This window comes from Rhamphochromis sp. 'chilingali' (genome assembly GCF_963969265.1).
Source record: "Rhamphochromis sp. 'chilingali' genome assembly, chromosome: 17".
Lineage (NCBI taxonomy): Eukaryota > Metazoa > Chordata > Actinopteri > Cichliformes > Cichlidae > Rhamphochromis > Rhamphochromis sp. 'chilingali'.
This window is the reverse complement of record NC_137944.1, coordinates 4,272,759-4,287,948: the sequence shown is the minus strand read 5'-3', so window position 1 is coordinate 4,287,948 and position 15,190 is coordinate 4,272,759. Positions and strand designations below refer to the sequence as shown.

The 15,190-nt window shown below is 40.7% G+C and overlaps 1 protein-coding gene across 1 annotated transcript; it reads left to right on the top strand.

The window, feature by feature from the left end:
* Positions 1-12,416: 12,416 nt before the first annotated feature.
* On the top strand, positions 12,417-14,134 carry LOC308385284 (putative nuclease HARBI1; the record flags this gene model as incomplete). The annotated part of the gene is made up of 5 exons (XM_080864125.1): positions 12,417-12,432; positions 12,917-13,312; positions 13,385-13,500; positions 13,574-13,685; positions 13,761-14,134. The coding sequence occupies 5 exons, from the start codon at positions 12,417-12,419 to the stop codon at positions 14,132-14,134; spliced, it is 1,014 nt and encodes a 337-aa protein (XP_080720251.1).
* Between the last annotated feature and the right edge of the window lie 1,056 nt (positions 14,135-15,190).

Genomic DNA, 15,190 nt, shown 5'->3' with positions numbered 1-15,190 from the left:
ACTACAACTGATTTCAGGGTTCCCCCACCTGTTGAGTTCCACATTAACCTCTTCCCTACTCATTTTCCTGTTATGTCTGTATGTCTTAATTATACTGTATGTCCATTTCAGTAAATTGGTGTAAATATTTCCTAGCAACATATAAAGGAATGAGGGTTGGCTTAACACTTTTTCACAATACTTTAAATTGTGCTCCAAAAAAGATTTGGGGGGCGGATACAGGAAGTATAATAAAAGCAGAAGACCAGCTAAGAACACTGCAGAAGCCTGAAAGAGAGGGATCTTTTTCTTGTTTATGAGATTGCTCTTCTCTTATTGCCACCTGGTTATATTAGGTGACCTTTGCATGTCATTTTTAATTAGTCGTAGCAGAAAATCAGGTATAACTAATGTCATTGTGAGCCAGCATGAACAGCGCCAGGGCACATTTCTGATTTATTATACACCTTTGCTGTCCTTGGGATAAATGTTGTGTACAGTTCACATTAAAATGGATTATCGGTCTATTTTTCTTTGCCAGGTTTTATTTAACTTAACGAAACTGGGGCGAGGAACTATTTTTTTTCAGTCGTTTTTGGAGTCAAGGAAGCGACAGCAAATCAGCGAAGCCTTATTTCCCATCATCCATACGCATCAGCTGGCCTCAAACCCTGAGTAAAAAATCTAGTGAAAAGTTATCCCTCTGCTGTTCAGGCTGGAGCTGTTTTTATTGGAGAAAAGCTCTTGTTGCAGGCTCTGGTGCTGGTTTAATGAGCAGTCTGCTTCGGCCTGAGAATCTAGGTGAAAGGTTAGCATGTCCCTTTAAGAAAAGGTCAAATTTAAAACTGTGAGAAGAGTGTGTGCCTGTGTTTGTGGGCCTCATAGCGAACAGACCATACCTCCAATCACTAGCTATATGACACAAGCTGTTACTAGGGGAACTGAAAGTTTATATCGTATTATAGAGTTTTAAAGGGAACAGGCATCCCGATTAAGCCCTTGTTGTAAAATAAAACTGTCTACCGATCTTTTTATTTGACACCACGTATCTCTGTTGCAGAGGGAGGGGTGCCGAATACATTAGTGCACTGGAAAGCGATTTTACTGGCAAGGTTAAATTATGAGCTGTTGTGGCGCTGCATAGCTTGGAGCTCCGGGCACCCCAGTGTACCAGTGCGGCAACAAGCAGTTTTGTCAAAAGAGAGCCCTAAATATAGCCATCGCACAGTGTTATTATCACAGCAGGGGAAGGGCTCTGTTATCTCTCACCCTTCACTCCGATTGTTTTACTACTCGAGCAGATGACAGCTTCACAGAGGCTGGGGCCCATTTGCTCGGTATATGACCTGTTATATAAGACCTCCAATGATGCGGGTGCGTTTGCTGTATTTTCCAACAGCAACACTTTATAAATGATTTCATGTCAGGTTTTATGTGCCAAAGAGGAGCACCTATTCCCAATTTGTGCTACAGTCACACTCGTACTCTTCTTTTTACTCATGTTTATCTCTGTGACAAGTATGCCATTAGCCCTACAACTGTGACGCCAAAATGTTGGCAAAAATACATCAGTGGAGGAAAACATACAGCACACACACAGTCTTATTAGGGACTGTATAAGCAACACCTGGGCTCTGATAGCCAGACTTAATCTATGCACACAACAACGTGGGGCATTGTGTTGCTTTCCTGTCTTTGTTACAGAGCGGTGACATGAGAATGGCCATCGTGGGCTCGCTGAGTCACTCATTCAGAACTAGCTGTACTGAACGGCATGATTGGAAGTGGTGGTCCGGTGGTCCCCCCAAACCCCCTGCTGCGCTGCCTGACCTGGATCAGTGGTTGTAGACAGATTCAACAACACGACAGACACTCAAAAAAAATTCATTCACAAAAGCTATTGTTAGTGCAGTCGATGTGTGTGGCAAGGACTGGCCCGTTTCAGCATTCCCTAACAAGCAACAAGTAGCTGAGTATGTCAGGCCACTATTCTTCTCATCTCTCTCTCACTCCCTCTCTCTCTCTCTCTCTCTCTCACACACACACACACACACACACACACACACACACACACACACACACACACACACGTCAGTTTCTCTTCTGCACTGTTTACACCCAAACAAATGATACTGCTCGCTGCTTTGCTAATAAGGTCCGTACTAAGAAGAGCTTAGCATTAGCTACAGAAAGTAGTGTTCACCGTGAACTATATGGCCAATGCCATATTGTTCATGTTTTGTTTGTCTGGACTGGAGACCAGTCTGCAACCATCTCTGCGATTGCTTTGGTCACTGGCAGGTTGCTGCTATCGCCTGTAGTTTGCATGGATGACATCAACTTGTTCCAAAGCTATTGGGTAAGTGGGAGTGAAACCAAAAGGTACAGCACAAACCGCAAATAGGGACTGTTTATGTTTAGTGTGAGTTGTGGATTTTGAAACGTGCTGGTTGCAGCGCTGAGACGCACTTTTACTTTGAAGGTGACCATTCTCTATTTGCCATTTGTGCACTTCACTATCGCTTAGCTAGTAGCTAGCCAGCGTTTGCTAACAAACTGACACCTTCAGCAATTTCTTACCATCTAGTTGGAGAATAAATATTTTTACTTCGAAAATGGTGTTAGAAGTATAACATCCAAGCAAAAATAATAATAAATTTAAACTTTATAACTTATTACATTTATTATTTACTATATTTGGATTAGAAGGTGGGATGCTAAGACTAGCAAGCTTGATTAGCAAGCTACATCCATAAACTGCATTGCTGTAACACACTGTCATACAATTATAGACAGAAACTCTATAATTTCACTCACCCAAACTGGAGTTCTTGGGATCCCTTACATCAACCCACAGTATTTGTCAGAAAATTTTATTAGAAACGCTTCAAGTGCGGCTAACACTAGCAACAGTAGTCTAGTTTAGTTCCTAGACTTAGCTAAGAGGAGGACAAGTATGCAGCTAGCAACAGCCCTCAGTATCAGCATACCTTGTGTATTTAGTGCCAGGCTGTAAGTATGTTTTCTGCATTTCAGTATGGAAGTATATGACTATAGTATCCCTTTTAGAGCCAGCATCAAGTGGCCACAGTTTTTGGCACATGCTCATTTGCTTAGTTTTTCAGGCCCAGAACAAGCTGGCACTAGGTGCACACAGCTTAAACACACCACTGTGACTCCATTGAACCATAAATGTACATTGCTCTGGGAGTGGGAGCTAATGTGATGGCTTCCTATTTCAGGAGGTCTAACTGGAGCTGAGGTCATTAAATCATGTCCAGAGGTAGTGGGTTGGTTTTTGTGTACTGGTTTGCCACTCACTTAAAACACATTGACAAATATAGCCTTTATGAAGCTGGGCTTTATTGCAGGACTCTCGGGCTAGACTGCGTTAATTGAAGCTAAGGGTAGTAAACTGGAAATTTCATGATTCTAGATATACCCTGCACACATTTGGAATTAAATGATTAAACAGACGGAAAATAAACTGCGCTGCTATTAATCATACTGTAAATTAGTACAGCAACGATGCTTGTCAATTATCTGTGTTTGTTTTGCCCACAAAAAGGCTTTAATGCATTATAGGGTGATTAAACAAAGCCTACATTAGATCAGAGATTATTTGACAGAGAAGCATGACTCAGATTTTCCAGACATGAAACACCAAGGGCAACTTCAGCAAAAATATTACAGTCTAAGTGCAACCATCTGTGTGTGTTTGCGTGTGTGCACGCAAGCGTGATGCAGCACTCATCATCTGTGTGTGCTCCCATAGTAAACAGTGTTTGAGGGTCCTGCCATGGCAGCCACTTCCACATCTTTGTGCTCCTGTAAAGCTCCCAGGATTGTCTGTTCAGACACAGTTCTATATTACATAAGGTGTAAAGAAAAATTTAGTGTCTCGGACGTCACAGAGTGCCAGTGTTTTCACCAGAAACAAGCTGAGAAGGTCAGACAGGATTTCCCTCACCGGTAGCAGTTGGCTACACAAATATCAACCTGAAAACAAACATGTTATTGGAGAGAGGGCCACAGGAAAGCTGGACAAAGAGTCTGTGACGTGGCAGCTGAAAATAAATCCCATTTCCCATCACTCACTAGACGTTAAAGCCTTCCTGATGAATGGCATTTTGTTTGGTTCTCAAGACTCAGAAATGACCACCTTGGCAACGCATAGAAACACACAAAAGCACAGACAGGCTCTGTGATTAATGATTAATCAGTCTGTCTTGATTGAGCTACTTCCCTGATCACTGTTAGAGAAACAATCCAAATAACCTGCAGCCTAATTTTTAGTTTGTTTGCATGGTTTTTAAATTAATTAGATTCAACGCTGGATTTCCTTTCCTCTGAGTACCCCTAAAATAATTCCTGATGACAGGTGAATTATTTGCTCTTCCTGTTGCACAATGAGGTTTTTTTTTTCCCCCCATAAAAGAAGTAAAGACTCTTTATGTTTCCTCACATTGTTTGCAGTTAAAGGGATAGGCCTTAGCTCAAGGAGCAGGATCTGTAAGATTGCAATACAAGCGTGAGGACATTTTATTAGGATTACACGTTATTTCCAAAGTCCAATCAAATCCAGGGTGGGATGTGAAAATGTGTTTCTCCTGTGGCTGCCAGGAGCAAAATAGTTTTACATAAGCTGGAAAAATTACTTTGATTTGCCTCTTACAGCAAATTTTAACTGAAATGATTGTGCTGCCATCTAGTGGTGCACATGGCCAGTGGCAACCCCCGCTAGAGTGGGGGTGAACTCCATGTGTCCATGATCCAACACAGCTGATTTAATGGCTAAATTACCTCCTCAACAGACTGAGAGTGGAGAAGTCACTTGGATGAGTGACAAAACGTTTCTCCCACTGAAAATGCTACGTCCACATGAACAGAATCAACCTTTTTGGGCTCCTCAACATGTCTTCAAGTTCTCCAGAGGCCTGGTAATGAACTAATGATTCAGGTGTGTTGGCCCAGGGTGAAATATATAAAATCTGCAGGACAACGGCCCTTGAGGCCTGGAGTTTCTCACCTCTGCGCTAATGGAAAGCATAAAACTGGTGAGACTTTTTGGGGACAATGTGACAACACAGATTTTTCGCTTGAAAGAAACACACAAAGGGGGATAAACACTGCGTCCACTTGCTGCTTCTGTCGTTTTTAGCTGCATGAAAGTGAAAAATATAAGATTTGGAGCTGTTTTCATTCTTTGTAATGTTTTCTTTCAGACTAGTGGAGGGAAAATGTCATTAGATGTTTATTTTAAACACTTGATGTGTCTTTGCCAATATATACAAATTATGAATGCACGGTTATTAAGATAATACCTCAGCTGTACTATTTTTTTTTTTTTTTTTTTTTTTTTTAAGCATGAAACTTAAACCCCCCCCCCGATTACTTTATAATATAAGTCATCACTTGGGGAAGTCTCATTGTGACTTCTGATTTTAAAAGTTACATAAAGGCCTAGATTTTATTATAAATGTATAAATTTTGAGTAAATAGCTCTAAGACAAAGCGAGCAGTCTCTTCTTCAGCAGCTCTTAAATCGAAGAAACATTCCAGCTTTATTCCTGCCTTTTTATCAGTCAGTACCTTAGAACCAGTACCTTGGAACTTGGGTTAATATCACAGTCTGCTTTTCTAATTAACAGGACGATCAACACACCTTTTTCCGACTTTGCACACTTCCGCATAACATTTATTATCATTTAATTGAAAGGATTCAGGATTATGAGGCGCTGCAGAGTAAAGAGTTTGAGGTAATAAAGTGTGCTGTGTTTGAATCTGTGATTACAGCAAGTCCACACTTATAACAGCAGAGTTTGATTTATTTATCAAACTTGTGATAAATCACAACTAAGTTCATCTGCAAGGGTTCATTTTTTTTCATCATTACTCAGACTCACACCTGATGTTTCCAGGTACTTCAGTGGTTCCATCAAAGTCATTTTTCTTGACCTTGTTTAGATAATAGGTCATCACTGCACCAGATACATATTCATCCCATTTGCTAAGACAGGAGGCAGCAATCACAATTTTCCCCGGGTTAGGACCGTTGGTGGGCATGGAGACTCCATAGTATCTCTTTGAACAGGATTTCTGAGAAATGCAGATGGTTGAGGAGACCAGAAAATGTGGAGCTTGGTCTTTGATGAGTTCTTGCAGACTCTGCTTAATTTGCTCTTCATTCTCTGGATTATTCAGCAGGACAATCTGGAAACGGTTACAGATACAGTCAACTGCCAACTAAGATCTGCTAGAAATTAAATTCCAGTCATTAAAATGAAAGTAAGTGCTTTTTTAAAAAAAAAAAATAATTCATACATACCATTTACTAATTTTATTTTTTAACAGTTGCTTATTTTCAGTGAATTAAGAATAGATGGATTTATGCCTAATTAGAACTGTGTCAACGAGTGTAGCTTTAATGTTATTTAGAAATATAAGGATATAAGCTTATTAGGTTCATAATTGGTTAGCTTTTGTGTTACTGTGTTTAAATTAAGGGTGATGTAATTCATTTAAAAGTGAAATGTTGCGATTGTGTCAATGAAATAAAAAAAGAAAAAAAGAAAAAAAGAAAAGAAACCTGTGTGTCTGCACAGGTTGAACATTTTTATACTAAATTTAATTGCATAACAACACCACATGCAATAATAAAAATGATAGCATTACTGCTGTTCTTTTCCCACATTTTCTATCAGTTAAATAAATCTATCGCTATTGCTATGACTGCGGCCACATCGCTGGTGTTAAATCATGGTGTGCGTACAAGTTTAAACTTTAAGCTGTGATGTTTTGTACTGGCTAGAGACATGTAAGGTTTGTTTCTTGAGGACATAAATGAGGCCATTACTTTTTATTATACACAGGGAGAGACAATTTTAATTGTTATCTCAGACTTGAAATCAAAAACGTAATCTGTCAAAGCATCTGCTGAATGCAATCCTTGTATAAGAAGATGTCAACATTATGGATATTTGCACATCCATGAACTCCACAGTAATAAAGAGTATCACCTCCCTGGAGTTGTGTTGATATCCTCAAGGATCTAAGTCCAGTATTGACATTCAGTCTTTTAGCTTTGTGTTTGCAATCTACAGATCCTTTAAAAAGTGCCCGACTCTTCACTGTTTGTTGCTGAAACATAATGTACACTAGGTTTTTCAGCTTTTGAATTCATCAGTATGAAAGTACTCTGCACTATACATGACATGAAACTGGAGGCTCTGCCGGGGAAGCTGAGTCAGATAAAAGTCGAAAGGCCTGGGATATTTTTTTTCTTTAAGCCTGACAAAATATCCCTGATGATTTCTTCTTGGGGAAAAAAGGGAGGTTTGTTGATTTTTCCCAGAAAGAAGATGCTGTGAAGAGTCTGCTAAGTGAAAGCACATGAATTCATTGTTAAATTACAGATTGCACAATGGTCCTGTTTCCAAAGCTTGCAGTTTAACCCGCCTTGTCCATTAAGCGTTCCTTCCACCTCTTACTTCCTTGAGGCATGTTACACCACTCCTGCATCTGTTTCAGTATCTTGAAGGCAGAAATGTCACGGTTCTGGGTCCATTGGACCCAGTATTTTGAGTTTATTATATTTCGGTTTAATTCTGCTTCATGGATTGTTTTCTTATTCTTGTAGTGATGACGATTATTATTTCTTGTTTCTGTTTATCCGTGCTTAAGGATTTGTTCTCAGTTATATCTCACGTTTAGTTTAGTTCAGGTTCCATGTGTCATTCTCTGTCTGTCTGTCTCTCAGTGTAAAGTCTGCATGCTTGTTTAGTAATTCATGTTTCCTGTTTTATTGTGAAAGTCTTTGTCTTATGTTACTGTGTGCAGCTTGGTTCCCCCCGTCTCGTTAACCCTGATCTCTCCCAGCTGTGTCTCCCTCCTGTTGCCCATTCGCTGATTACCACCCTGTGTATATTAGCCCTGTGTTTTCCTGTGCTCAGTGTCGCGTCGTACCCTCAGACCCTGCCTGTGTGTGCCTGCTTGGTTTCATGCCAGCAATAAAAGCTGTGGTTTTAGTTACATTTCGTCTCTGAGTCCTGCATTTGGATCCACATTTCCACCTGCCCGCACACAGAGCCCTGACAAGAAATGCCTTCAAGTAGTGATGGCCAAATGAAGCTTTCCGAAGCACTGAAGCTTGTATTGAAAAACGGTTCATTACTCGAAGCTTTTCAACACAGTCCTCTCCGGTGACATCTGGTGGTGAAAATTTTGAAGAGCAGCTTGAATCTGCAAAATAAAACTGACTGCTCAATCATCACTGCTCACTCAAGAGTGGAGTTCTCTCTGATATTGGGCCACCGTTCCGTTGCTTTGAACATGTAATTGGTTTTGTTTTTCTCTGAAAAAAATGTAATGCGTATTTGCGTAATACATTTTGATCAATAAACTTTCCCTATTTAAACATGCACTATGGTGGCCTTTCTTTGCTCATAACTCCTTGATGTTGGTAAATACAATAAGTGAGCAATATATATAATATACATATGATAATGCACAGCACATTATGGAGTATGCCCCTGCTGTGAAGTCCTGCCTCCATCTACTTGTCGTTTAATCACTGGACAGCTGGACAGGTTCATACAAAATATTAGATGAGGCCAATTGTCCTATACATATTTTTGACCTAGGGGTGGGATTGATTGTGAACTGGAAAGGGAAAATGCTTAGGAAGCTGAGTACGGCTGCATCGTCACTGATTTGTAGAATCATTTTGATTCGATACAGGATCCGATTCAATTTGATTGGAATCTGGAAAGTTTTGCCTCAGTCAGAAATATTACAATTCTGATCATTTAACAGTATATATATCCATAATTTCGTATCTATTAAAAGAAAGCTGACACATGTGAGACTTAATTAGAGATGTAAACAGAGAGTTATGAAACCTGCAGCTGCAGAAGCCAGCGAAAAAAAAAGAGGCAAACACAGCGCGGACCCGACGACACATCAAAATCTGACTCTGACGCGTCGGGTCCGCGCTCTGTGTTCACGTTTGTATGCAGAATCCGTAAACCTGCTCCCAGTTACTGTTTTAGCTGTATGGTGTTTGACGACATGTTGTGAGGTTTAACCTGAGATGCTGGCGTTTCAGGCATAATAACGTTAATTTACAAATCGACACGGGATTTTAATGAATCAATATCACTTTATTCAATTTAGCATGGATTGTAATCAGAAAAGCGATAGTCAAAACCCACCCCTAATCAAGAACTTGCAAAGTAAAAACATGCTCTATGTCAGGTAGCCCTTTTGTTATTTACATTTAAAAAGAGGATTAGTGTTACTGTGCGCTGGCTGAGTCTGTTTCTTTTCTTAGAAATAGTTTCTCCTGCCCTGGAGAAAATCCACTTGCATGGAACAGAAGAGGCTGTGGAGTGCAGGAACCACACTGCAAGCTGGTAGATATGCAGGTATTCCTGGGTCCTGCAGACTATCACCTAAAAACAATAAACAAAATGATTTTCTAAACTGTGTAGCAATGTAATGTACGTATAGTGTCAAATACATTGTTGTAGTCTTCATTAGCTTTAATTCACATGGAAGTGTTCCTAAAGTCATATGCTGTAATGATATTTACATTATGAAAACATGATTTTGGACATTTCAAGTTTTTCACTTCGGCAGATAAAATGAATTGAGCAAAATCAACTCAAAATATTCCCACACGCCAGAACGTCCTCTCTTCCTCGCTGGCTCCATATCTGTCAGTGGAATGATCACCTCGTCGCTATCTGTCACCATCAACACACTCCACGAATCCCGTGGATGATTCACTTCCTTATATCTGTTTGAATCAGGTACCGAAGCAGTTACGTGCGTAATGAAGCTTCGGACGTCACTGGTCACGTGACTTTTGCCAAACGAAGCAAGCCTCGACACAGTGCTTCTGAACCAGTGTGTTGTGTTTTTTTTTTTTTTTTTTTTTTCTCGACACACGCTCCGGAGCGTCAGCTTCAAGCGGGCCATCACTACCTTCAAGTTTCTTTCTTTTTTTTTTTTTTTTTTTTTTTTGATTTCTCAGAAATTCTGCTCTCCTAAAATGAATGAGCAGTTATGGATTTAAAAACCCGTCACAGCTCTGATAAATTCATCAGTAGAATCTGCAGACACACAATGTTAACAACAATAAATTGCACAAAAATGCTGGATGTGGAAAAAAACAAAACAACTCACATATGCAGTTTATTTATTTTATTTGTTAGAAGGTTCAATAAGCACTCCAGTTGAGTTTTCTGTCAATTATTTCATGGTTGAGACTTTACAGGATTAAACTGAAACAAGTTAGATTTTACAATGCAGAAATATAATTAGTGCTATAACTGCTACAACTATTATAACTACATGTGTAGCGCTTATGAAAGAGGTTATAGATGGGATCATAAAAGGGAAAAATGGTTTTGTTGTTTTTACTTCATGTGCATCCTGGGTATAGACCAGTATAAAGGTGTTTCTTCCCAATAATTGCTGTCTCGCATCCTTCATATTGCATTTTAAAACGTAGAAGCCTGATTTTATTATTACATATAATTTCTAACAAGCACATTATACGGAGCTGGAGAGTAAACAGTTTGAGCAAATCCACACTCATTCTGTCAGAGCATCATTTATTCATCAGAATCAGACCAAAGCAGATGTATCAGGTCACCTCTGCACCTTATGATTCTGGGGTGTAAAATTCTCCTGTCCATGTCTTAAACTGAATTGTTCGCAACACATTCATAAGATCCTTACGAACCTCTTCCTCTGCTCTCTGCCTGTTTTCAGCTGAGTGTTCGTGCACATGTTTTATTTTTAACTTCTTCCTCATTTGTAAGCAAGTTGCTCAGGCTCTCGGGTTCAGCACAGTTACCAAAGGCCAGTCTTTGGTGTCGTCTGTGTTCAAGCCAAACAAATTGTGACATGATCTGCAAGGGTTCATTTTTTCATCATTACTGAGATTAAATGCCTCACACCTGATGTCTCCAGGTACTTCAATGGTTCCATCAAAGTAATCTTTCTTGACCTTTTTTGGATAATAGGTCATCACTGCACCAGATACATATTCATCCCATTTGCTAAGACAGGAGGCAGCAATCACAATTTTCCCCGGGTTAGGACCGTTGGTGGACATGGAGACTCCGTAGTACCTCTCTGAATTTTGGTCGGTTTTGGATTTCTGGGAAATGCAGATGGTGGAGGAGACCAGAAAAAGTGGAGCAAGGTTTTTGATGAGTTCTTGCAGACTCTTTCTTATTTGCTCTTCGTTCTCTGGATTCTTCAGCAGGACAATCTGGAAATGGTTACAAATACAGCCTAAATGTTACACCAGCATCCTAGAAATGATCAGCTTCCATTTGTTTATATTGTAACTGTAATATTTTTATAAATATCTGACTCTAATTCATGAGATTTTTGTGATTTCTTTTAATATATAGTTGATCCTTGGCAGTCGCACACACTGGCGTATGTGTTCTGTGTCAGAGTTGAAACTCCTTTCAATGTAGTCCAAAGCATCGACATAAATATCCTTGTCTGTTACAGAGATACCAGTTATCTCACCGTGCACATATTCTCCATCCTCTTTGCTGTCCATCACACCAAAGTGTATTGTGCCATTTGATCTGATATTCATACAACCAGCTGCAAATTTAAGAACCTCTTTGGCAAACTTAGCTTGGAGTCTTGTGCGATCCAATGTAGCAGCTACAGCAAAAGACTTAAATTCGTGGCATGGCGATATCAGATTAAAAGCACCTGATTCAGGCTGCAGGATTCTGTGTTTCACATATAAAAAATCAATCCCTTCTTGATCAAATGGCCTTGGTTTACAGTCTTCCTTTGAGATTAACACACATTGTTCCTGAGAAGCGTGGTTCTCCTCAAAGACATCTTGTTCTGTCTCTGTAGTTTGTGCTGGAGGACCATCACTTACTGTTGAAACAGACTGAACCAATTTCTGACTCCTCTTTTCCTCAAACTCAGTTCTTTTGGAACCAGTAGTTTTTTTTTTTTCTTTTCTTGACATTTTTGCTGGGAGTTGATAAGCTCATCTCTTCTCTGAATAATCAAATGAGCAGGCCCTGACTTCATGTAGATTTTTGTTTTTAGAAAGTCCTCATTTAGTGCAAGTAGGATTTGTCCATTTACTTCTTCTTCATGGAGCTTTTCTATGTACTGTTCCTTCACTCCAATTGATCTTAGCCAGGTGCTTACTTCAGATTCAGTCCAATTCTTGGGTGACTGCTGAGGTGTGTCAGCTGTGAAAGGACAAAAAAGCAAAACAAAACATGAATTACCCTATGCATAAAAACATCAGTTAAATAAATAATGTGTGACAATAACTTTTTTTATTTAAGACAAACTGACAACATATTATACCGCTTCTTTATTTTGAAATTCCTTGTATATTAAAACATTTTTTCGCCGTTCCGCCTAATCGCATTATGTATGTGGCGAGAGGCAAGCTGCATACATAGTTCACCAGAGCAGAATTCATATTCTTTTACATACTATGGAGGCATTTTTTAATTTCTCTGCAGCTTCAGACTGAAGATATCAAGGATCTATGTTCACCAAAGAAGCAAAAACATGAAGGAAAGGGAATGTCATCTGGATAAAATGTCGGCTCAAGCCTCATATCCTGAGCTTAAATTGGGGCTCTAACACATGGAAATGCTTGATGACATCCGTAACCCCTTTTCTCTAAAAACCAAGTGAGATATCTCACTGTGGGAAGTGCCCTCTGGCGTGACCAATCATGGAAGCTCTACTACCACAAACGTCTCTCGAAGACGAACCAACAATTTCGAGGACACGGGGTCCTATATACACACACACACACACACACACACACACACACACACACACACACACACACACACACACACACACGTGTGTGTGTGTATATAGATAGATATTCTACGCGAGCCACCCATTGCGGAAGGTGCAAGAGTGATAAGGAGAGTGTTCAGAATCCAACGTATATTGCGGGATAGACAGGATCCTTTAGCACAGCGCGACAGTGTGCTCATAGAGAGATACCGATTTTCCCGTGAGGGTATCATCTACCTAACCAACTTGCTGGATCCCCATGTTAAGAGTACCACCCACCGTAGTCGGGCATTAACAACTGCACAAACTGTGTGCATTGCCTTGCGCTACTTTGCGAGTGGCACGTTCCTGTACACTTGTGGAGACGCAGAGAACGTTGGGAAAAGTGCCGTCTGCCGGGCCATTCGCAAAGTGTACCTGGCACTCAAGCATTTCCTGGGTGTGTTTGTGGTTTTTCCAAGCCACTTAAGACCACAGGTCGTCAAACAGGGCTTTTTCGCCATTGCAGGTACAGTAAATTGGATAGTGAATGTGATGCAATCATGACCTATGTCGGTAACTGTAGCTCCAACGTCCGCAGGCTTCCCGAATGTGATTGGCACCATAGACTGCACACACATTGCGATCAAGGCCCCCCCAGGCCCCACTGAAGGGGACTTTGTCAACCGAAAGGGGGGCCACAGTATAAATGTGCAGGTGAGCAATACTAACACTCCAGATGGCAATATACGATGGGAGGAGTGTGGTCACACATAATGGAATCCCACAGATGGTGTGTGACTCGATGTGCCATATCACAAATGTGGAAGCAAAATGGCCCGGATCAGTGCATGACTCACGGATCTTCAGAGAGTCAGGGTTATGCACATCATTTGAGCGTGGTAAGTAAAAGAGGCTTATGTTGATGCTACATACTCATGTCGGGCCTAACATAACAGCATTTCTTCATTACACAGGGGCCTACGATGGGATCCTCCTCGGAGATAGAGGTTATGCATGCAGGCAGTACTTCATGACACCGTTCCCTGACCCCAACCCTGGGCCACAAACCCGCTACAATGCAGCCCTAGCCAGGACAAGGGCACGCATTGAAATGACCTTTGGGCAACTGAAGGAACGATTCCAGTGTCTAAAACGCCTGAGGGTTGCACCTGACAGGGCATGTGACATTATTGTTGCATGTGCCGTACTGCACAACATTGCCACCATCAGAAGAGAGAGGACCCCCGTGGTGGAGGTGCAGCCTGATGATGACCTCCAGCCAGTGCACCTGGACCAACCTAGTGGCAGAGCTGCACGGGACAGAATTGTGCAACACAATTTCGCATAATAAAAACATGACATGACACATTTTCTATTGACGTTTATTTGAGCATCGTTGTCTGTCCCACCACACACAGGCCAGTCATCAGTTGCCTGGGAAAACAGAGCATGTATACTGCGTCACGCAGGGTCAGCAATAGTGCTCCGTATGAACATGTATTCCTACTTACTCTGGAGTTCCTTTTGAAGCACCTTGATTTCCAATTGTAGTTTGTTATGATATTTTGATACCACGGTTAGCATTTACAGAAGATTGTTTTATACAGGAAAAGAGTTACTCAATAAGGTCCATCTACTAGTTGTTTTTCTCTTTCTCTGTGACCCAAGAATTAATGTGTAAGACTCACAGGCTGGTACCCCAAGGTCGAAAACACCACAGAGATGAGACCACTTCCTTACTCCCATCCTCCCTTCTTTATCTCTTAGAAAAAGGCTCGTTAAAGGCCAGGTGGTTTGTTTCAGAATTCACTAATGAAAGAACTCTGTATTCTGTGTATTTTGCTGGGATGATCATAAATTGTAGCTGAACTGATAAACTACACACAGGATACTTCTTTGCTCACAAGGCAGGAAGATTTTTCCTTATTTGGTCTGTACCGGTTTGAATTGGGAAAGCTGACACACGAACCTTTTTTTCCTCTATATAAACTGCTGTGTATCAAATAAACCTTTGAGTCGATTGGGAAGGCAACCTAAAGCAGTCTCTGTTTTCTTGTTCTCCCAAGCTGCTCCCGAGCTCGTACTAACACGCTGAATGGCATACCTGAGTGTTACTTTAAATAATTAGGAATCTTAGAAGGAAAGGACAGAACTCTGCTTATCGCTCACGCCACGGAGGAAACCCGGGATGGCAATTTCCTTCAATTTTGGTGTCAGAAGTGGGATCCGCTGACAGAAGGTAAATATGCGTCTTTCATATTTATATAGAGACCATATTATACCTCTCTCAGTGATCGATCCATAAAAAAACGGGATATGCTGACGAGGTTTCACTTAGTGATCCAGAGAGATACACTGACTGACTTCCTCAGTCCCCGAATAAAGTAAATTAACCCTTGTGTGG